The 22,085-nt window shown below is 46.6% G+C and overlaps 1 protein-coding gene across 1 annotated transcript in view; it reads right to left on the bottom strand.

Annotated features, from left to right (window-relative positions):
• Window positions 1-1,036: 1,036 nt before the first annotated feature.
• The window catches only part of Slc22a2 (solute carrier family 22 member 2), a 40,862-nt gene continuing 19,813 nt past the window's right edge, over window positions 1,037-22,085 (bottom strand). The window contains exons 5-12 of the mRNA XM_052750849.1: window positions 21,580-21,694; window positions 20,019-20,124; window positions 17,643-17,858; window positions 16,076-16,184; window positions 15,515-15,627; window positions 11,572-11,671; window positions 10,133-10,139; window positions 1,037-1,531 (exon numbers count right to left, since the gene is read on the bottom strand). Coding sequence (XP_052606809.1) covers window positions 1,160-1,531; window positions 10,133-10,139; window positions 11,572-11,671; window positions 15,515-15,627; window positions 16,076-16,184; window positions 17,643-17,858; window positions 20,019-20,124; window positions 21,580-21,694 — 1,138 coding nt within the window. The 3' untranslated portion in view covers window positions 1,037-1,159. The remainder of the gene's footprint in view (window positions 1,532-10,132; window positions 10,140-11,571; window positions 11,672-15,514; window positions 15,628-16,075; window positions 16,185-17,642; window positions 17,859-20,018; window positions 20,125-21,579; window positions 21,695-22,085) is intronic.

Here is a 22,085-nt window from a genome sequence, read left to right as displayed (position 1 = left end):
TCAGCCTCCCGAGTGCTGGGATTACAGGCCTGCGCCACCGCTGCCTGGCGTAACTGGCCATTTCTATGTTGTCATTTTTGTAATTAAATGTTTTAAAAGTGATTTTATGTGCATGGGTATTGGCTTTCAAGTGTGTCTATGCACTGTGTGCATGCCTGGTGCCTGTGGCAACTAGAAGAAGGTGTTGGATCTCCAGGGACTGGCTACAGATGCCTGTGAGTTGCCATGGCACATGCATGGCGGGGGGTGGTCAAACTGGGGTCCTTTGCAAGATCAGCATGTGCTTTCAACCTCTGGGCCATCTCTCCAGCCTCCTTGTATCTTTGTTTTGTTTTGTTTTTGACTATATCTCTTACTGACTTGAAATGTATCAAGTGAACTGGGCTGCTTGGCTAGTGAGCCCCAACGACCTGCCTGTCTCCACCTCCCCAGCACTGAGGTGTCAAGAGCTCAGCCCTCCCCACTTCCCTAGCCTGGGGATTGAACCCAGGTCTCCAGGCTTGCAAGCCAGGCATCTTTACTGACTGAGCCATCTCCCCAGGCCTGGTATTTGTCTTTAAAAAATGTATTTACTACATGACTTTTATAAGATACTAATGCTGGGTTTTTGTTTATTTTTGCTTTTGTTTTTGGTTTCTCTGTGTAGCCCTGGCTGTCCTGGAACTTGCTCTGTAAACCAGGCTGGCCTTGAACTCATAGAGATCCTCCTGCCTCTGCCTCCCAAGTGTTAGGGTTAAAGGTGTGCATCACCACGCCCAACTCTACTAATGCCATTTTAAAGGCCCATTAATCTTGAGGAAAGTTTACCAAACTGAAAAGTATTGTCACAGCTGATTCAGTAATGCCAGGAATGCTCCTTACTGCATTCTCTATCAGCTCTTTTACAGAGAGAATGTATCTGTGGTCATCTACTGTAAACATGGGCAGGCTCGGTGATTGCTCAACTTACAGTCTCATTCTTTTGTTTGGGGGTTTTTTCAAGTGTGATCTGCATAGTAAACAACATATTTTGAAATTTCATCACATTTATGATCCTGACAGGCCCTATTCCAAGTTCCTGATGTACATTCTGTGGTATTGCCTTGAGGTTTTTATTTCTAAAAAAATAAAATTTCTTCTCTCTCGTTTATTGTTTTTCAGATTTTTTTTTAATATTTGCTTATCCTGACCCACAGCTCCTTTGGGTATGTTGGTTTGATGTCATAGTGGAGCAAGAAACCAAATAAAGAAATGTAAAGGTGAAAAAACAAATCCAGTCAAGCAATGGCCATTTTCCTGGGACTGCTGAGAGCAGGGTGAGGTGGAAGACCCTGGCTGGTAGGAGAGTCTGACACATGAGTGCAATGAACTGTGTGGGAGGGCTGCAGCTTCCCGCTGACGAAGTCCAAGGGTAAGTGTGGTTGGGTGGTGTGGGTTTGTGGTGTGGGAAGAGCTCTGCCTCTGGTCCAGCACTGACCACACTCTTTCTCTTTAGCTTAGCTGAAGACCTGCTTTCTTGCCTTGGAGGTAAATTCTCTTCTCTTTCTTTTTTCTTGGCCTGCAATAGGAAATCGAATTAGACCAGTGGGAAAGAAGTTATGAGGAGCTGAACAGAAGCATCAAGTGGGCAATAAATAAACGAAACAAGAGTCAAGTGTCGGATTTGTCCAAGATCACACTTGTGATGTCTTCTGAGTAACGGTTTTCATGAAGAGAACGGGTAAATACCTCGAGGGAGAGGGTGTTCCTCCACCTGCTCCTGGTGTTTCATCTTCCTCCCTAACAGAGAATCTAGTTGAAGGCTAAATATAACTCTACACCGGCTAAAAATAATGATTGCAAAAATCCAGATACTTTGATCAGTTCTCACACAGAATTTAAGACATTATTTTCCCCAAGTTTGTTTGCACTTTTCGATGAGCGAAGGCCGTGACTAGAACATTGCTCAGTTGCTAAGTTTTCTTACTGTCTTCTCTATGAATCTGTGGATGCTGCTGATAGTCCTGGGAGCAGGGCTACTCTCCTTCCTCTGCTGCTCCCAGCCCTGCCCTTTGCACATGGTCCTGTTTGTACTGAATCCGGTGTGGGCTGCCCCAGTCCCCCAACCTCTCCCACTGTTGCCCCAATTGGTCTCAGTTTCTAGACCAGCCCCATCTGAGATGTGGACAACAGAATCTCATCAAATCACCCAGCAGCGCCGCAGGCCTCCCAGGCTCCAGGTGGGGGGACAAGCAAATATACCAAGTTCCCAGAGTCTCCAGGTCCAACCACAGAGCATTAGGGACAGCAGTAGCAATGGTGGTGGGAGCATGAGCAGCAGCAGCAGCAGCAGCAGCAGCAGCGGCAGCAGCAGGATCAACATCAGCAACAGTGTCAACAGCAGTACCAGCATCGACAGTAGCAATAACAACAACATTGAGGGAAGTACCAATGTCAACAGTGGCATTAATAATAGCACTGAGAGCAGCAGTGTCAGCCCCAGCGTAGACAACAGCAGCAGCAACAGTAACAGCAGTAATCACCACAGCGGCAACATCAACAACTGCACTGAGAGCAGTGCCACCACCGACGGTGACAGCAGCAGCGGCAATAGTGGAAACAACAGCAGGAGGAGCCGCAAAAGTAACAGAAGCGACAGCTGTAGCGTCACCAACAGCAGCAGCGGTAAGAGCATCGATAACAACCGTGACAACACCAGCACCGTCAATAGTAACACCAGTGGCAGTGCCAACAGCCGAAGCAACAGCAGCAATCCCAGCCCTGACAACGGTAGCAGCAGTAGCAAGAGCAGCAACAGAACGAACGGTAGCGTGAACAGTACCGGGAGCAGCATCGACAACAACGGCAGTAACAGTGACAGCAGGAATGACCACAGCAAAGGCAGGGATGGCAATAGCAGCACTGCTAAAGACGCCAGGCCCAGCAGCAATAACAGCGGGGACAGCGAGGACAACCTTATAGACAATAGCCACTGCACAACGTGTCACAGCAGCTTCAACAACAGTACAAGCAGCATCCACATGAGTGACAGCAGCAGCAGCAGCAGCAACAATAGCAGCAGCATGGGGAGCAGCCGTAATAACAAAGGGGAAAATAATAGCAACAAACATATTAATGTCCACAGAAACTGCAACAGGAACAGCAGCAATAATCAACAGAGTAACTGCAACAACAACAGTAACAGCAGCAACAACAACAATAGTAGCAGCATAAAGAGCGGCTGTAACAACAAAGGGGAAAATAATAGCAGCAAACATATTAATGTCCACAGAAACTGCAACAGGAACAGCAGCAACAATCACAAGAGTACCTGCAACAACAATAGTAATAGCAGCAAGAGCAACAGAAACAGCAGCATCAATAACAGTAACAGCAGCAACAACGGTAACAGTAACAGCAGCAGCAAGAACAGTAACAGCAGCAACAGTGACAGCAGCAAGAACAGTAACAGCACCAACAGTGACAGCAGCAAGAACAGTAACAGCAGCAACAGTGACAGCAGCAAGAACAGTAACAGCACCAACAGTGACAGCAGCAAGAACAGTAACAGCAGCAACAATAGTGACAGCAGCAAGAACAGTAACAGCAGGAACAGTGACAGCAGCAAGAACAGTAACAGCAGCAACAGTGACAGCAGCAAGAACAGTAACAGCAGCAACAATAGTGACAGCAGCAAGAACAGTAACAGCAGGAACAGTGACAGCAGCAAGAACAGTAACAGCAGCAACAGTGACAGCAGCAAGAACAGTAACAGCAGCAGCAACAGTGACAGCAGCAAGAACAGTAACAGGAGCAACAGTAACAACAGCAACAAGAACAGTAACATCAGCAACAGCACCAATGACAGTAGCAGCAAGAACTGTAACAGCAGCAACAGTGACAACAGCAAGAACAGTAACAGAAGCAAGAATAGTGACAGCAGCAAGAATAGTAACAGCAGCAAGAATAGTAACAGCAGCAAGAACAGTAACAGCAGCAATAGTGACAGCAGCAAGAACAGTAACAGCAGCAATAGTGATAGCAGCAGCAAGAACAGTAAGAGCAGCAGCAACAGTGACAGCAGCAACAGTGACAGCAGCAGCAAGAACAGTAACAGCAGCAACAGTGACAGCAGCAAGAACAGTAACAGCAGCAACAACAGTGACAGCAGCAACAGTGACAGCAGCAGCAAGAGCAGTAACAGCAGCAACAGTGACTACAGCAGCAAGAACAGTAACAGCAGCAACAGTGACTGCAGCCGCAAGAACAGTAATAGCAGCAACAGTGACAGCAGCAGCAAGAAAAGTAACAGCAGCAAGAACAGTAACAGCATCAACAGTGACTGGAGCAGCAAGAACAGTGACAGCAGCAACAGTGACAGCAGCAGCAAGAACAGTGACAGCAGCAACAGTGACTACAGCAGCAAGAACAGTAACAGCAGCAACAGTGACAGCAGCAGCAAGAGCAGTAACAGCAGCAGCAACAGTGACTACAGCAGCAAGAACAGTAACAGCAGCAACAGTGACAGCAGCAAGAACAGTAACAGCAGCAACAACAGTGACAGCAGCAACAGTGACAGCAGCAGCAAGAGCAGTAACAGCAGCAACAGTGACTACAGCAGCAAGAACAGTAACAGCAGCAAGAACAGTAACAGCAGCAACAGTGACAGCAGCAGCAAGAGCAGTAAAAGCAGCAACAGTGACTACAGCAGCAAGAACAGTAACAGCAGCAACAGTGACTGCAGCCGCAAGAACAGTAATAGCAGCAACAGTGACAGCAGCAGCAAGAAAAGTAACAGCAGCAAGAACAGTAACAGCATCAACAGTGACTGGAGCAGCAAGAACTGTAACAGCAGCAACAGTGACAAGAACAGCCAGAACAGTAACAGCAGCAAAAACAGTAACAGCAGCAGCAACAGTGACAGCAGCAGCAAGAAGAGTAACAGCAGCAACAGTGACAGCAGCAAGAACAGTAACAGCAGCAACAGTGACAGCAGCAAGAACAGTAACAGGAGCAACAGTAACAACAGCAACAAGAACAGTAACATCAGCAACAGCAACAATGACAGTAGCAGCAAGAACTGTAACAGCAGCAACATTGACAACAGCAAGAACAGTAACAGCAGCAACAGTGACAGCAGCAGCAAGAACAGTAACAGCAGCAGCAAGAACAGTAATAGCAGCAGCAACAGTGACTGCAGCAAGAACAGTAACAGCAGCAACAAGAACAGTAACAGCAGCAACAGTGACAGCAGCAGCAAGAACAGTAACAGCAGCAAGAACAGTAACAGCAGCAACAGTGATAGCAGCAACAAGTACAGTAACAGCAGCAACAGTGACAGCAGCAACAGTGACAGCAGCAGCAAGAACAGTAACAGCAGCAACAGTGAGAGCAGCAGCAAGAGCAGTAACAGCAGCAGCAACAGTGACTACAGCAGCAAGAACAGTAACAGCAGCAAGAACAGTAACAGCAGCAACAGTGACAGCAGCAAGAACAGTAATAGCAGCAACAGTGACTGCAGCCGCAAGAACAGTGACAGCAGCAACAGTGACAGCAGCAGCAAGAACAGTAACAACAGCAACAGTGACAGCAGCAAGAACAGTAACAGCATCAAGTGTGACTGCAGCAGCAAGAACAGTAACAACAGCAACAGTTACAGCAGCAACAGTGACAGCAGCAGCAAGAACAGTAACAGCAGCAACAGTGACTGCAGCACCAAGAACAGTAACAACAGCAACAGTTACAGCAGCAACAGTGACAGCAGCAAGAACAGTAACAGGAGCAACAGTAACAACAGCAACAAGAACAGTAACATCAGCAACAGCAACAATGACAGTAGCAGCAAGAACTGTAACAGCAGCAACAGTGACAGCAGCAACTACAGTAACAGCAGCAACAGTGACAGCAGCAGCAAGAACAGTAACTGCAGCAACAACAGTAACAACAGCAACAATGACAACAGCCTCAAAAACAGTAACAATAGTGACAGCAGCAGCAAGAACAGTAACAGCAGCAGCAACAGTGACAGCAGCAAGAAAAGTAACAGCAACAGCAAGAACAGTAACAGCAGCAAAAACAGTAACAGCAGCAGCAAGAACAGTAATAGCAGCAGCAACAGTGACAGCAGCAAGAACAGTAACAGCAGCAGCAAGAACAGTAACAGCAGCAAAAACAGTAACAGCAGCAGCAAGAACAGTAATAGCAGCAGCAACAGTGACAGCAGCAAGAACAGTAACAGCAGCAGCAAGAACAGTAATAGCAGCAGCAACAGTGACAGCAGCAAGAACAGTAACAGCAGCAACAGTGACAGCAGCAGCAAGAACAGTAACTGCAGCAACAACAGTAACAACAGCAACAATGACAACAGCCTCAAAAACAGTAACAGCAGCAAGAACAGTAACAGCAGCAATAGTGACAGCAGCAGCAAGAACAGTAACAGCAGCAAGAACAGTAACAGCAGCAGCAAGAACAGTAATAGCAGCAGCAACAGTGACAGCAGCAAGAACAGTAACAGCAGCAACAGTGACTGCAGCAAGAACAGTAACAGCAGCAACAGTGACAGCAGCAGTAAGAACAGTAACAGCAGCAAGAACAGTAACAGCAGTCACAGTGACAACAGCAAGAACAGTGACAGCAGCAACAAGAACAGTAACAACAGCAACAGTGACAGCAGCAACAAGTACAGTAACAGCAGCAACAGTGACAGCAGCAAGAAGAGTAACAGCAGCAACAGTGACAGCAGCAAGAACAGTAACAGCAGCAACAGTGACAGCAGCAAGAACAGTAACAGGAGCAACAGTAACAACAGCAACAAGAACAGTAACATCAGCAACAGCAACAATGACAGTAGCAGCAAGAACTGTAACAGCAGCAACATTGACAACAGCAAGAACAGTAACAGCAGCAACAGTGACAGCAGCAGCAAGAACAGTAACAGCAGCAGCAAGAACAGTAATAGCAGCAGCAACAGTGACTGCAGCAAGAACAGTAACAGCAGCAACAAGAACAGTAACAACAGCAACAGTGACAGCAGCAAGAACAGTAACAGCAGCAAGAACAGTAACAGCAGCAACAGTGATAGCAGCAACAAGTACAGTAACAGCAGCAACAGTGACAGCAGCAACAGTGACAGCAGCAGCAAGAACAGTAACAGCAGCAACAGTGAGAGCAGCAGCAAGAGCAGTAACAGCAGCAGCAACAGTGACTACAGCAGCAAGAACAGTAACAGCAGCAAGAACAGTAACAGCAGCAACAGTGACAGCAGCAAGAACAGTAATAGCAGCAACAGTGACTGCAGCCGCAAGAACAGTGACAGCAGCAACAGTGACAGCAGCAGCAAGAACAGTAACAACAGCAACAGTGACAGCAGCAAGAACAGTAACAGCATCAAGTGTGACTGCAGCAGCAAGAACAGTAACAACAGCAACAGTTACAGCAGCAACAGTGACAGCAGCAGCAAGAACAGTAACAGCAGCAACAGTGACTGCAGCACCAAGAACAGTAACAACAGCAACAGTTACAGCAGCAACAGTGACAGCAGCAAGAACAGTAACTGCAGCAACAACAGTAACAACAGCAACAATGACAACAGCCTCAAAAACAGTAACAATAGTGACAGCAGCAGCAAGAACAGTAACAGCAGCAGCAACAGTGACAGCAGCAAGAAAAGTAACAGCAACAGCAAGAACAGTAACAGCAGCAAAAACAGTAACAGCAGCAGCAAGAACAGTAATAGCAGCAGCAACAGTGACAGCAGCAAGAACAGTAACAGCAGCAGCAAGAACAGTAACAGCAGCAAAAACAGTAACAGCAGCAGCAAGAACAGTAATAGCAGCAGCAACAGTGACAGCAGCAAGAACAGTAACAGCAGCAGCAAGAACAGTAATAGCAGCAGCAACAGTGACAGCAGCAAGAACAGTAACAGCAGCAACAGTGACTACAGCAGCAAGAACAGTAACAGGAGCAACAGTAACAACAGCAACAAGAACAGTAACATCAGCAACAGCAACAATGACAGTAGCAGCAAGAACTGTAACAGCAGCAACAGTGACAGCAGCAAGAACAGTAACAGCAGCAACAGTGACTGTAGCAGCAAGAACAGTAACAGCAGCAACAGTGACTGCAGCAACAACAGTAACAACAGCAACAATGACAACAGCCTCAAAAACAGTAACAGCAGCAAGAACAGTAACAGCAGCAACAGTGACTGCAGCCGCAAGAACAGTGACAGCAGCAATAGTGACTGCAGCAGCAAGAACAGTAATAGCAGCAACAGTGACAGCAGCAGCAAGAAAAGTAACAGCAGCAAGAACAGTAACAGCAGCAACAGTGACAGCAGCAGCAAGAACAGTAACAGCAGCAGCAAGAACAGTAATAGCAGCAGCAACAGTGACAGCAGCAGCAAGAACAGTAACAGCAGCAAGAACAGTAACAGCAGCAACAGTGACAGCAGCAGCAAGAACAGTAACAGCAGCAAGAACAGTAACAGCAGCAACAGTGACAGCAGCAGCAAAAACAGTAACAGCAGCAGCAAGAACAGTAACAGCAGCAGCAAGAACAGTAATAGCAGCAGCAACAGTGACTGCAGCAAGAACAGTAACAGCAGCAACAGTGACAGCAGCAGCAAGAACAGTAACAGCAGCAAGAACAGTAACAGCAGCAACAGTGACAGCAGCAACAAGTACAGTAACAGCAGCAACAGTGACAGCAGCAACAAGTACAGTAACAGCAGCAACAGTGACAACAGCAAGAACAGTGACAGCAGCAACAAGAACAGTAACAGCAGCAACAGTGACAGCAGCAACAAGAACAGTAACAGCAGCATCAGTGACAACAACATCAACATCAATAATGACAGTAGTAGCAACTACAGTAACTGTGACAGAACAATTACAGCAGCAACAGTTATTGTAGTAACAGGAACAGTAACTGTGACATCAGCAGCAACAACAACAGTGACAGCAGAAACAGCGACAGTGACAGTGACAGCTGCAAAAGTGACAGCAGCAGCAAGAACAGTAACAGTGACAGTAGTAAAAATAACAGTGACAGCAGCGACAGCAAATCTGACAGTGACAGTAACAACAGCAACAGTGACAGCAGCAACAGTAACAGCAACAGAGCCACCAAAGAGCAGGCCACCATTCAGCTCCACAAAATGCCAACAAGATGAACCGCCTGTTCTGGGTTCCCACATCTTTTTTTTTTTTTTTTAACATATCATGGGAGTTTGGCTTATGTGTCATTGTCACTTTAGGAAAGATCGTGCTCAATCATACCCCAAAGATACATGCTCAACTATGTTCATAGCAGCACTCTTCATCACAGCCAGAACCTGGAAATAACCTAGATGCCTGTCAACCGAAGAATGGATTAAGAAAATGTGGTACATATACATAATGGAGTACTACTCAGCAGAGAAAAACAATGACACATGAAATTTGCAGGCAAATGGATGGAACTAGAAAAAATCATCCTGAGTGAGGTAACCCAGACTCAGAAGGACAAACATGGTATGTACTCACTCATAAGTGGATTCTAGATATAAAGCAAAGAAAGAACAATCAGACTGCAACCCACAGAACCAGGGAGGCTATATAGCAGGGGGAACCTAGGATGACTATGGCTTAGAATAAGTTTTGGTTTTACTCAATTACTGGGCAAGCTTCAGTGAAACATTTCACTATTAGGATAAGAATTTATACTGTATCAAGCTGATAATAGAAAAATAAATAAATAAATAAATAATAAAGAAAGAAAGAAAGAAAAAGAAAGAAAGGAAAGAAGGAAGAAAGAAAAAAAGAAAGAAAATATCGTGTGACCAGAAGAAGAACTCGGTGTCCCATGGCTGCTGGCATGTGACATCCCACTCGTTGAGTCCTGTGTTCTGAACAGCAGTTCCAGGAAAAGCCTCAGTCCCCTGGGCTTCAGCCGCATGCTGCCTTAGTAGCAGGTATGTTACACATGGAACAGATAGAGTTTTCTCTCTCTTTATCAAGTTGACAACTTTTGCCTTTCTGTCCAAAGAAAGCCCTTTGCATGGTTTCTCTTCGGCACGTCTGAGCTGCCAGTTGTCACTGCTCTTGTAGTCTGGGTCACGATCAAGTGAGAAAAGGATATGTGAACACAAGCACAGTGATGCCTTGGCAGTCCAGCAGGTAACTGAGATGTCTGCTCTTGGCCTCATGGGTGGGTAGCATATACAGTGTGGATACACCAGGCAAAGGGAAGATTCTTGTCATGAGTGTGATAGAGACACGTGCAAGGTTTTATCATGTCACTCAGAGAAGCGTGCAACATAAAACCATTTATAGATAAGAATTTCTTCTTTCTGGAATTTTCCATTTAATATTTCCAAACTCTAATGGAAGCTGAGGAACCATGCATTATTGAAAGGATGGAATTAAAAACTGCAGAAAAAGGAGACTCCTTGAATATTTCTATAATCTTGTCATTTTATTTTTACTACTATTTTATATTTGTATGTCTATGTATTTATGTTGTCTTTAACCAAATGATAGAATTAATACTCTCCGTGTTTTGTTTTTTTCCCCCAAGAACAATGTATTTTTTGAGAACTTTTCTTATCAGTGGATATAAAGCTGTCTCATTTTTTTAAAAAGTGCCTATATAATGCTTATTTATCATATGGCATGTAATAATTTATTCAACTGGATTCCCAACTGAGAGGCATTTAGGTGGCTTCTAATCCTTTGTTGTATTAAAAGATGATTTAGCAATTAGTCCTAGCCACACATTTCACACGTAAATTTCAAGAGGTGGTGACTGGGTAAAGGACAGACATGCCTCACCCTGTTTCTATGGCTAGGATGTCATGGAGGTTTCAGTGCATGGTTCGTAGTCACGTGGGTGCTGCTGGGCCCTGCGTATTCTTCCCCAGTACAGTGTGTTCCAGGCAGTTTGATCTCTGATGACCCAGAGGAGCGCCTGTGCCGTGTGGTTCACATTGTTCCGGTTGTAAAGGAGGTGGTGGGACTTACCTTCCTGCTGAGTCAGCTGCCCCAGCCCCTTCCTGTCTCCTGCTTTTGGGCAGCTGTTCTTGTAGCATTGTTAGAGCTCTCAATGTATGTTCAGAAAGCCAGCCCTTTGTATAGGACTGAACACTTTGCCCAAGTCTACCAGTGATGACAGTGTTTCCGTTCAACTTTGAAGGTTTGTAAATGCAGACAGACTAATCTTTCTCCTATAGTCCCTAGACTTTTCTTTTCTTTCTCCTTCCTTCCTTCCTTCCTTCCTTCCTTCCTTCCTTCCTTCCTTCCTTCCTTCCTTCCTTCCCTCCCTCCCTCCCTCCCTCTCTCTCTCTCTCTCTCTCTCTCTCTCTCTCTCTCTCTCTCTCTCTCTCCTTCCTTCCTTCCTTCCCTTTCTTTCATCACATTAAGACAGACCTTACCTATTATGAAGGTGTGAACTATAACCAATCTTCCTATGGTGTTTTCACTAATTCTTGTCTCTTTTTGACTTTTAATGCTTTGATGTAGCTTGCCTTGATCACATGATATGAGATCTGGGTTCAACCTAATCTTTCTCCCCAGTTGAATATAGAATTGTCTAACTGTCTATGGAGGAGTTCATTCAGGAAGCCCAAATACCTACCTCTGCATGTTCTCGGCGTCCTCAATGGTCTCAGGCAGAGCCTTCCCTTTGGTCTCAGGTAGCAACAGCACAAGTCCCCCAGCAACAAGGCCAACTACAGCTGGGACACAGATGTGAATTGCATCAAGAACCAGAAAGGTAGTCTCTATAACTAGGGTTTCTCTTGTTTCCCTCTCTCTTTTGGGGGGGTATGTTTTCCCATTCTTATTTATAGACTCCTTTGCCAACTTTCAACACCCTGTTTTCCATCACAAGTAATGTACCCAATGCCAAACGCCATTGGGTTACAATTCCTTTTAGGGAAATGAAATACTTAACATTTTGAGTCAAGGTTATTCCAGGCCACAGGACATCGCTGCAGTGTTGAGAAAATTCAGAGTTAGAAAATAACTCTGAAGAAACTTAACCATTTGAAGAAGAACGCAACTCTGCCAATAGAAAGCATTCAGCGTTGGGAACAGGTCAGAAACTCGGACCATTGCTAGCTAACAAGAGTAACTGCATCAGGGTTGGCAAGATGGCCCAGTGGGTTAAGGTGCCTTCTGCTAAGCTTGATGCTATGGGTTCAAGTTTAGTTCAAGTTCAGATGTTTAGAACAGAGAATAGAGTGGTACTCACCGGTAATTGTAGCATCTGGGAGACTAAGGTGGAAAGATTGTGAATTCAAGGGCAGTACGACCTACCTAATGAGTTAGCTCAGTGGTAGAGTGCTTGCCTAGCAAGCGCAAAGACCTGGGTTCGGTCCTCAGCTCCAGAAAAAAAGAAAAAAAAGAAGACGGGACCTCATTTGAGTAATTGCCCACATCAGATGGGCCTGTGGCTACATCTGTGAGAGATTTTCTTGATTGATAATTGATGGAGGAGGGCCCAGTCTGCTGTGGACGGTACCATTCCTAAGCAGGTGGGCCTGGGCTAAGGTATCAAGGAAGCCAGAGAATAAGCCAGAAGCAGAGTTCCTACCCTGACTTCCCTCAGTGGTGGACTGTGGTGGACTGTGACCTGGAAGTGTAAACCCTTTCCTCCCCTACATTGCTTTTGGTAAGAGAGTTTTTATCACAGCAACATAAAGGAATCTAGAATAGTCTCAACTCCTCTGGGTGTAGTTTAGTGGTAGAGGGCTTGCTTAGCATGTACAAGGCCCCAGGTTCAATCCCCAGCACAGAAAATAATGTGGGCCCAACTCAGGGGTAGCATTTTGGCTGCACGTGGCCACTCGCCTGTTTTTGTTCTTTTGTTTCAGTCTCTAGCTATAATTTTTAATGATAGCCATATTAATATTTTTGTTTTCTTTAAATTCATATTGGAGGTATATAACTCTAAGGGGTGTGTTTTGATTTTTTTCTGTAACAGAGTATAGGAAATGGGGTGCCAGTTCTTCACTAGTTTGGGGTTTCAGAGAAATGCATGCTGGATGCTATTTCTCTAGATACAGCAGAAATGGGGCCATGGGCATTGAGTTCAAGCAAAAGCCCAGTGCTGGGCATCTGGGTCCAGCTCCGACTCCTGGCTGGGCAAGCCCTGAGAGTGCTCTGACTTTCTGTTCTTTGCCAAGTGACACCATCTACCTCACATAACCATGGTATGAACTGTCGACGTGACTGAGAATAATTAACTTCTCTGAATCTCTCAGACCTCTCAGTGTGATCCATGCTGTAATGAGTAACAAATGCCAGCCAGACTCAGCTACTTCAGCTGAAGGTGAGTCCCCTCCCTTTATGGTGTTTCTCTACCTAGATGTGACAGGTAGCTTTAACTGTCATCCTGACATAACCTAGAATCAGGGAAGAGATGCTCAGTGAGGGTTTGTCTACACTGGCTTGGCCATAGACACTTGGGCGTGTCTATGGGGGATTGTCTTAATTGATGTGGGAAGACCCAGCCCACTGTTGGTGGTACCATTCCCTAAGCAGGGGGTTCTCAGTTGTATAAGAGTTGGAAAACTCATGTGAGCATAAGCAAGCATTCCTTTGCCTCTGTTCCTGACTGTGGATGTGTGGCAAGATGCTTGGAGTTGCTACCTTGACTCCCCCACACTGTGGATGGTAACCTAGAATTGTAAGCTAGGATCAGCCCCTTTCTTCCCAATGCTACTTTTTTCAGTGTATTTTGTCCCGGCAACAGAAATGAAACTAGACCAGTGGCCCAGACCCTTCTGCACCTGCTTCCCCAAGTGCTAGGGTCACAGGAGTACCCCACACACCACTCTAGCTCCAAGTCTCCAAAAAGGGTGTAGTCTAGTGAATAGCAGATCACAGATTATCATTTTATCCACGCAAGGATTGGCCTCGCTAACCAGGATGGCATTACCCGCTTTCCCTGTGATCTATCTGTTTTGTCCTGCTGTTGTGGATGGAACCAGGGTTTTGCCCATGCCAAGCAAATGCTGTGCCACTGAGCCCTCCAGTGAGCTCTTCGCCAGTATTTTTAGGCTTCTGAGATGAAGAAGAAAAAGGAGAGAAAGAGAGAGAAAGTGAGAGAGGGAGAGGGTGAGAAAGGAAAGATGTTAGAATCTTACAGATGGGCAAAAGATGACAAAACCCTTGCAGAGGTAAATGTGGGACTGTCTTTAGGTTTGTTATGATCTTTGAAATACAGCTCTGTCCTCTGTGTCCTTCAGGGGAAGGGACAAGGGACAAGGGACTGCACTACTTCATATGGGCCTAGACTTTTCTTAGACATGCTAAGTAGTGGTTGCAGAAACGTGGAGCCCCTATTGGCTGTCCAGAAATGTCCTGTTGACCCCTCAGCCACCACCTACCAAGGATCAGGCATCTCTAACTCCTACCTGGAGAGTGCACTTTCTGAGGAGGAAGGAGGCTGTGGGACAGGATCCCTCAGCCAGTGCCTGGGAGTCAGAGATTTGGGGCACGTGCCTCCTGTCAGTGGGGCTGGTAGCTCTGGTTATCTCAGGGTAAAGAGCCCATGCGCTATCAGTGTCGGCCATCTTGATACTATGACGGGATGTGGAGGAATTCGCTGGGTCTGTTTTGATGGGAAGTTATAGCAACAGCTTGAAACTTTCATTGACAGGTCTTCCAGCATGGGAAACTCTCCCTCACAAATCCCTTGAGCAAAAGGCAAGGGAAGGAACAACCCGGGGTGAGTGGAGGGGGCGACATGCAGCTCTGGGAAAGCAGTATTGGGTCCGTCTGCCATGGAGTCCAGGGGAAAAGTCAGGGTGCTGTGCCCTGGGAAAAGGGCGGTTTTAATTAAGTCTAAAATTGCCTCAGTGGATCTGAAAGCAGACTGAGATGGTACCCTGAGGCACTTCAGGTACCCCGAGCAGGGGAATGTAAGCCTGGGTCTGAATCCACAGTTATCCCTGCAGGCACACACAGGCGAGCAGCTGCCGCACAGTCTGCAGACACACAGTGACTGGATGGGGGTGCCCAGGGTCCCTCGGACCCTTTCAGATTTTGTGATCAGCAGTTGGTAGAGGCTGGCATACTCTACCCACTAGCAAGGGCAGGTGGGTGGGGGAGGCTAGGATGCAACTGGGTAATCAATCACTACTAGTTCCTAGCTCCCCTGGCAGTAGCAGAGAGGGCCGTGCCATGCCTCATCCTGAACTCTGCTGGGGGAAGGTAGGGGCGGGGTGAGAATCAACATATGGGCTCCATCCTGCTGACACATTTTATTAGCTGTGAATCCTGTATTATCTGGGCTTTGAAATTTTACAGACTGTCTTTGAAGCAGTGAAGTAAAAGTGCCTTGGGAATGGAGACAGCAAGGGTTCATTCTTTTACAGACCTGAGAGGGATGGCTATCACTGGAGAGGGAGTTGGGGTGCTTCAGGGAAATGTTTTTCCACTTCATCTTGCCTTCAATTCATGCTCCTAAGGTATCAGTCCCCTAGCTCAGTGGTAGGACTGACATGGAAGCATTAAAATAATGCTAGTCATATTGCCGATCACTAGTAATTAAACCTATGGAGATTTCTCACCAAACACTACCAGTGGGAACTCCAGCCAGATGTCGGTGAGCCGGTAGACCAGGAAAGGTGTGATGATGCCACCAATGTCACACATGGAGGAGCAGACAAGGACGCCGAGATTCCTAAATCACAGAAAGCTGATTTAATTCTTTAACTTCTTATGGGGCAGTAGTTACCTCTTACCGTACTCCCAGATAATTGCTTTCCCCAAACCATTAACTGTCCGAGAACAGAAAAAACATTGATTCTGTGCATTTCATTGTGCAGAAATGACATGTGTGCATAATCTCACCCATGGTCTGTTGTTTTTGTTTGCTATAAGCCTTCAGGCTGGAGAGAGTGGTGTTCACATTTCCCTCCATCATGGGACTACACATGCCATGTCTATGCTTTCCACAGATCCACTCATCTGCTCTGGTCACTCTCTACGTGGTGGTTTTGCTCCTGTGTCCTGTGGCTTCCGAGACACCGAGTGTGAATTGCTGGCTGCTGCCTTTGAACACCCACCTGTCCCCCCAGTGCTTTGGGAAGCAAGGCTGTCCAGCCCTAAACCCAAGTATCCCCACTCACCTGATGTATGTGGGGTACAGCTCAGCGTTGACCAGGCAGACCATTTCGTAGGCCATGGTGATGCCCATTCTACCCATGCACGCAATGGTGATTTTCAGCCACTGTAGATCTGAGGGGGACAACCCAGCAGTCATCCACTCTGCATATGGTCGCTTGTCCTCAAACACTGCCCCAGAGAGGGTTTGTGAGGACAAACTCTACATTGCAGAATGAGGTAGGGAAGCAAGAATCGCTCTCTACAGATGTGAGATAAATGTAGCAACCTCTGCCGATCTGGATGCGCCAACCATAGAAGCAGCACTAACATCGTGTGTGTGCACGTGCATGCATGTGCATGGGCATCAGACATTTAGGTCATGTGTCTTTCTATGCCTCACATAATAAGGCAGAATTGTTCCCTCGAACCCAGAGGTGACCCATTCAGATAGTCTATCTAGCCAGCTTACTCTAGGCATCCTACGTCTTTGCCTCCTAAGTGCTGAGATGACACCAAGCCCCGCTGACATGTGTGTGGGTTCTGAGGATCTGAATTCTGGTCCCCATGCTAGCACAGGAAGTGTGTTTTACCCATGGAGCCATCTAGCCAGCACAGATAGTCTCTCTCTCTCTCTCTCTCTCTCTCTCTCTCTCTCTCTCTCTCTCTCTCTCTCTCTCTCTTTCTCTTTAAATGTGGTACTAGAGAGATGGCTCACTGGCTAAGAACACTTGCTGCTCTTACAAAGGACCCAGGTTTGGGTCCCTGCACCCACATCAGGCCTCTCACAACTGCCTGCAGCTCCAGCTCCAGAGGACCAGACACCCTCTTCTGCATCTGTGTGCATACAGACACACATAAAATATACATACACATAAACATCTTAAAGTAAACTTAAGAAGTGTAGCATAGGTGCATAGCAAAATGGACAAAGAACAGATTTCCCACAGTTCCCCTGCCTGCATACGTCCGGCCTCCTCCATCCTCAATATTCCTCTCAAGGTAGACGACATCTATGACGGCTGATGAGTCTGCACTGATAAATCACGGCCACCCAGAATCCATCGCTGACCCAAGGAGCTACTCTAAGTAGGTCTGGACATAGGCATAATGCATGTACCTGCCATTATGTCACACAGAGTGTTACCGGCCCTGAAAGTCCTCTGCCCCTTACCTTTCCTCCTCCACTCCTGTACAGTCCTGATCTTTCTATTGCCTCCACAGTTCTGCCTCTAAGAGTTTTGTATCTTTATACCTCAGCTCTTAATGATAGTACAAGGATGCCGGATACTGTCAGAGAAGTTGCCCCAGCTAACCAGTAAATTGAAGTGTGGGCACTTTGTAAATGATTGCTGGTCTATAACAGCCTCAAATGAAGCTCCGGGTGGCTAAAAGCATTGTTTCACGGGCTTTTGCCCCTTTTCCCAAAGAAACATTTTGTGAGGAAAGACATAACGTAATTACTGATGGCATGGGAACTTTCTCATTTACAGTGCAGGATTAGACAGAGGTCAAGGGAGTTGTGAGAATGTTCTAGAGCAAAGCTTTGGTGCTAGCCCCGAGTTCTTCAAACCCTCTGCTCTCTGAACTTACCATCAGGGATAAAAACCGAAGCCAGACAGGCCGCTCCTGCCACCATATTTGACACAGCCCAGGGATAGCGACGACCAACCCTGTCTATGGTAAGGATGATGAGGAAGGCGGCTGGGAATTCCACCAGGGCAGAGTAGAAGAAATCCAGGTAGATGTTGCCCCCAGCGAGGCCCATGTGCATGATGAGGCCCTGGTAGAGAACAGAGCTCGTGAACCCGGGCAAAGAGGAGAGCCATGGTCAGGCTGAGTGCTGGGCTCACACTGCTGCCGGGAGAGGCCCAGGGGAAGATGAAGAGCTAGTGGTGGGGGACCTTTGCCTGTGATGTTTTCTCGGCCATCCCATCTGTGTGCCATTGTCTTTATACCCACTGCTTTACTGTGGCTGGTAGTACCTGAGACGCAGAAACCTGGAAACAGTTGGGGAGCATCCCATTCACTGGTCCAATGAGAAGCTGAGAAGTCTTGATGATGGAGTGATTTAGTGGAATAATAGCCAGTGGTTCATGGCTGTCAATCTTTTTCTCTTTGCTTATATTTATCTACTATTTGTGTGTGTGTGTGTGTGTGTGTGTGTGTGTGTGTGTGTGTGTGTGTGTGTGTGTTCCTGTGTGTGTGAAGGTAAATGTGTAGGCCAGAAATTGATACATTTCTCTCTACTTTGTGTTTTGAGATAGACCCTCTCTCACTAAGTCTGGAGACCCTGGTTTTCTAGGCTGTCTGTCCATCCAGCCCCAGAGATCCTTCTGTCTTCACCTTCCCAGCACTAGGATTATAGGCACATGCCTTCAGATCCGGCTTTTTATGTGGCGCTGGGGATCCGAACTCAGGCCCTCATGCTTAAATGGCAGCTTACCCTCTGAGCCTCCTCCCAGCCCCTTTGTGGTCTTCTGAAGCATTTTGGATGTAACGACCTGACTACTTAATTCAAATTTCACGAACCCAAAGACCCAATGTATGTAGCCTCCCTTCTCAATAGTTTCTCCCCTGGCCTGATGCAACTAGCCTTCTGAGAGTGTTTCTAATTTTGTTAACTTAAAATAATGGAAAATCTGAGGCTGACGGGCAAGATTAAGTATTCAGAGGGAAAGGAGAGTGTGGCCAAAGGTCAAACTGCCCGTGCCATGCAGTACTGTGACAAATGTGGCTTCTGCTAGTGAGGGCAGGACTTTCTGCAGCCAGTGTGAGGGCAGCGCTCACTGTGGGGACTAGCTTCCTCAGCATGGAGGCCCCCACACAGACACACACGGCTCTAAGGGTGTCTGTGCACAGCTAGCCCTGAGAAGCCCCGGTCCCTGCGTTGTGGAATCAGTGCTGTACTCTTCATACAGCCCCGGGGGGTTTCTGTTTGTTTATTTTCCCCTCCAGGGACAAAGAGGGAGGAAAAAGGCTTTCCTCACTGGCTCTGTACATTTGTGGAGATCTGCACTCAGGGTCTAATAATCTATACTAATACTTTTCATTTTGGATTATATATTAAAATCACTTGAAGAGTTCAAACAAACAAAAAACCACACTGGTTGCTGGGCCACAGCCACAGCTCCTGAAATATTTTTACACCCCCAACTGCTTTTCACCCAAGAAATTTTCATGACACTCTGGGTATATGGGGATATAAAATAGGCATACAAAGCCACGATTTACTGATAATCATAAAAATGTATTTTAAAATAATTCTTTGGTCTCTATACAATATTACCATTTATTAAGATGAAAGCAAATTTGTATATTAATGATGTGGATATACATGCTTATTTTTAAAAAATTTATTTCCAGTTTGTGTGTATGAGTGTTTGGCATGCATGCAAGTGCACTCACTATGTGCATGCCTGGTGCCTATGGAGGCCAGAAGGTGATGACCAAACTTTTGGAACTGGAGTTATAGGTAGTGTGAACCACAGTGTGGTGCTGGGAACTGAACCCGGGTCCTCTGTAAGAGCCACAAGTGCTTTTTAACCATTGAGCCATCTCTCCAGCCCCATGTTTATTTTTATGTAAATAATTAAATATTGAGTGTTTGATGCTACAGGACAAAGGGCATCTTCAATATTTTTCAGAACTGACAAATACTTCTATAGTCGTCAGCCCAAAGAATGCCACTTTGCATAAATCCATAGCACAAAACAACAGAAGCGTGTCGAGGAACACTTTGTAAGTGGTTGGAAATTCTGTCCGGTTCCAAGCCAAGATTCACATGTGTCTGAAGAAAATGTTATCAGGCAAACCTGCTCTCCATGAGCTGCACATCGACATCCACTGTTGATGCTAATCTGGGGGGAGGTGATAACTCGAGGTGTGTTTCTTCCTCTCTTTAACGTGGGTGACTGTGGTCGCAGGGATGGAGAGGAATTTTAAGTCAAAGCAAAGGAATGTCTTACCAGTTGTACATCAAGATCAAAGTATGTTTCCTTATCTGAGGGGTTCTGACCAAGTCCAGGAATGAAGGGTTCAGCTTCTCACCAGCATCCTCATCTGCTCTCAGGCTCTAAGAGCAAGAAGGATGTTTTCTGTTAGAAGGGGTCTCTGGGTCCGAAAGAGAGCAGCAGCCGTATTTAATACTGAGCGTCCACCATGGACTCAGCTCTATGTTGGCCATAGAGCACACTGTCTTATTTAATCTTTACCCTAGAAGTAGGGTCTATTTTTCACTCTATTGCACTCTGGGGCATAGAGCAGTTAGGTTGCTCACAGCATGTGATTTGTAAGGTACGCTGGGGTACCACAGAGACCCAGCTCTGTGGTCCTGAGTGGTCCCTCGGGACCAATAGGAAGGAAGCTCAGGTCTGAGCCCTTGACACTGAGACCAGTACCAACATCACTTGGAGCTCAGTAGGAATAAAGTACCGGGAGGCCAAAGAGACGGCACGGCAGCTAAAGTACTTATTGTAGAAGCATGAGGACTATGTTCGGATCCCCAGAACCCATCTAAATGCTGGGTGGGTGTGGCCGCTGGCCTGTGATTCCCAGAGCAAGTTGGCTAACAAGATTAGCCTTATCAGTGAGCTCTAGTTTGATTGAGTGACCTTGCCTCACTGAGTAAGGTAGACAAGGGATCAAAGATGATTACTGACATTAAACCTCAGGTCTAACCACCCCTTCCCACAACATACACAATCTCTAAGCCTCTCCAATCCAAAGTCATGTAAATGTCAAAATCTTACAGTTAACCTATGCCACATTCTCATTCAGAGTTTTTTTTTTACTCTTATCTTGACATAATTTTCATTTATTTTCTTTTGAAACAGAGTCTCTGCGTAGGCTAGCCTTGAACTCACTACATAGCCAACGATGACCTCAACTGCTGAGGCTTCCACCACCTCCAAAGTGCTGGAGTTACAGGCACGCACACGCAAAGCTTTCATGCAGCTCTGGGAATCGAACCTGGGGCTTCATGCATGCCAGGCAAGCGCTCTACCAGCTGAGCTACATCTCAACCCTTGACACACTTTTCTAACACAACCCATTTCTCCTTCCCAGCCCCATCAGATGAGAAGGGTCGAGTTCAGAGTGGTGAGACCTACTAAGGTCAATATCTGAAGCACATACCAAACGGCTGCATCTGCAATTCTTCCAATTCTAGGAAATGATTTGTGTTCGGAACTCTGCCTTGTGGACCTAGAATCTGACCTGGGAAGCTGGGCATGCGGGAGACAGCACATTTGCTGGTGGAGCGGCCAGCAAAACCTTAATAGAAACAGCTCCTCACTGACTTATTTAAAAAAATCTGCTTATTTTTGAGTCTGACGGTTGCTGTCTGTTTATTCTCCCAGGGAACACAAATCTTGTGTACAAAATATTCTATTGTATTTTCCGAAAGTGCGGCCAAAATGCAAAGGGGTGGGTCCCATGCCTCTCCAGTGGGATGGCTAGCACACGTGACATGTTTTCCACACCCTCCCTTCTCACTATCCCCCAGTTGACACCCAAGGCCTCAACTCACCTGAAAAGACACTGGCATTGGTTTTCCGTTTTTCTTAGCAATGTGCTTAATTATCTTCATGGCCTTCGCGTTTTTGTTCTGGGAGATCAGCCATCTTGGAGATTCGGGTATGCACCTAGGGTATAAGGGGAGGGGAGGGGTACCTTGCTGCCTCCCCACTGCCAATACACACAGTCGAGTTTCTGGGTGCGTATTGCTCAGGGAGTTTCCGTTGGATCGACCTAGGATGCCAAGGCTGCTGTGCAGAGCACACGAGGCTCTGTCCTCCCTTAAGTGCTGATTTGCAGCCAGCCTGTGTCCAGGACGCCTTCAGGCCTCCTCAGAGACTCCTAACCTCAACAGCAGCCAGCGAGATGCTAAGCAGGGTGCAGCTGAACATGTGGCTTGTGTCACCACCAGGAGGGGCGGGCCTCTGGGCGAGCCCCAGACCTTGTACAGGCCTGAGAACGACGGTCAAAGAATAGAGGTGGGAGTCGCAAATCATCATGGAAGGAAGCAAGGATATG

This window comes from Peromyscus californicus, unplaced genomic scaffold (assembly GCF_007827085.1).
Source record: "Peromyscus californicus insignis strain IS unplaced genomic scaffold, ASM782708v3 Scaffold_22__1_contigs__length_63687245, whole genome shotgun sequence".
In the NCBI taxonomy this organism is placed as follows: Eukaryota; Metazoa; Chordata; class Mammalia; order Rodentia; family Cricetidae; genus Peromyscus; species Peromyscus californicus.
This window is presented reverse-complemented; position numbering and strand designations above follow the sequence as displayed.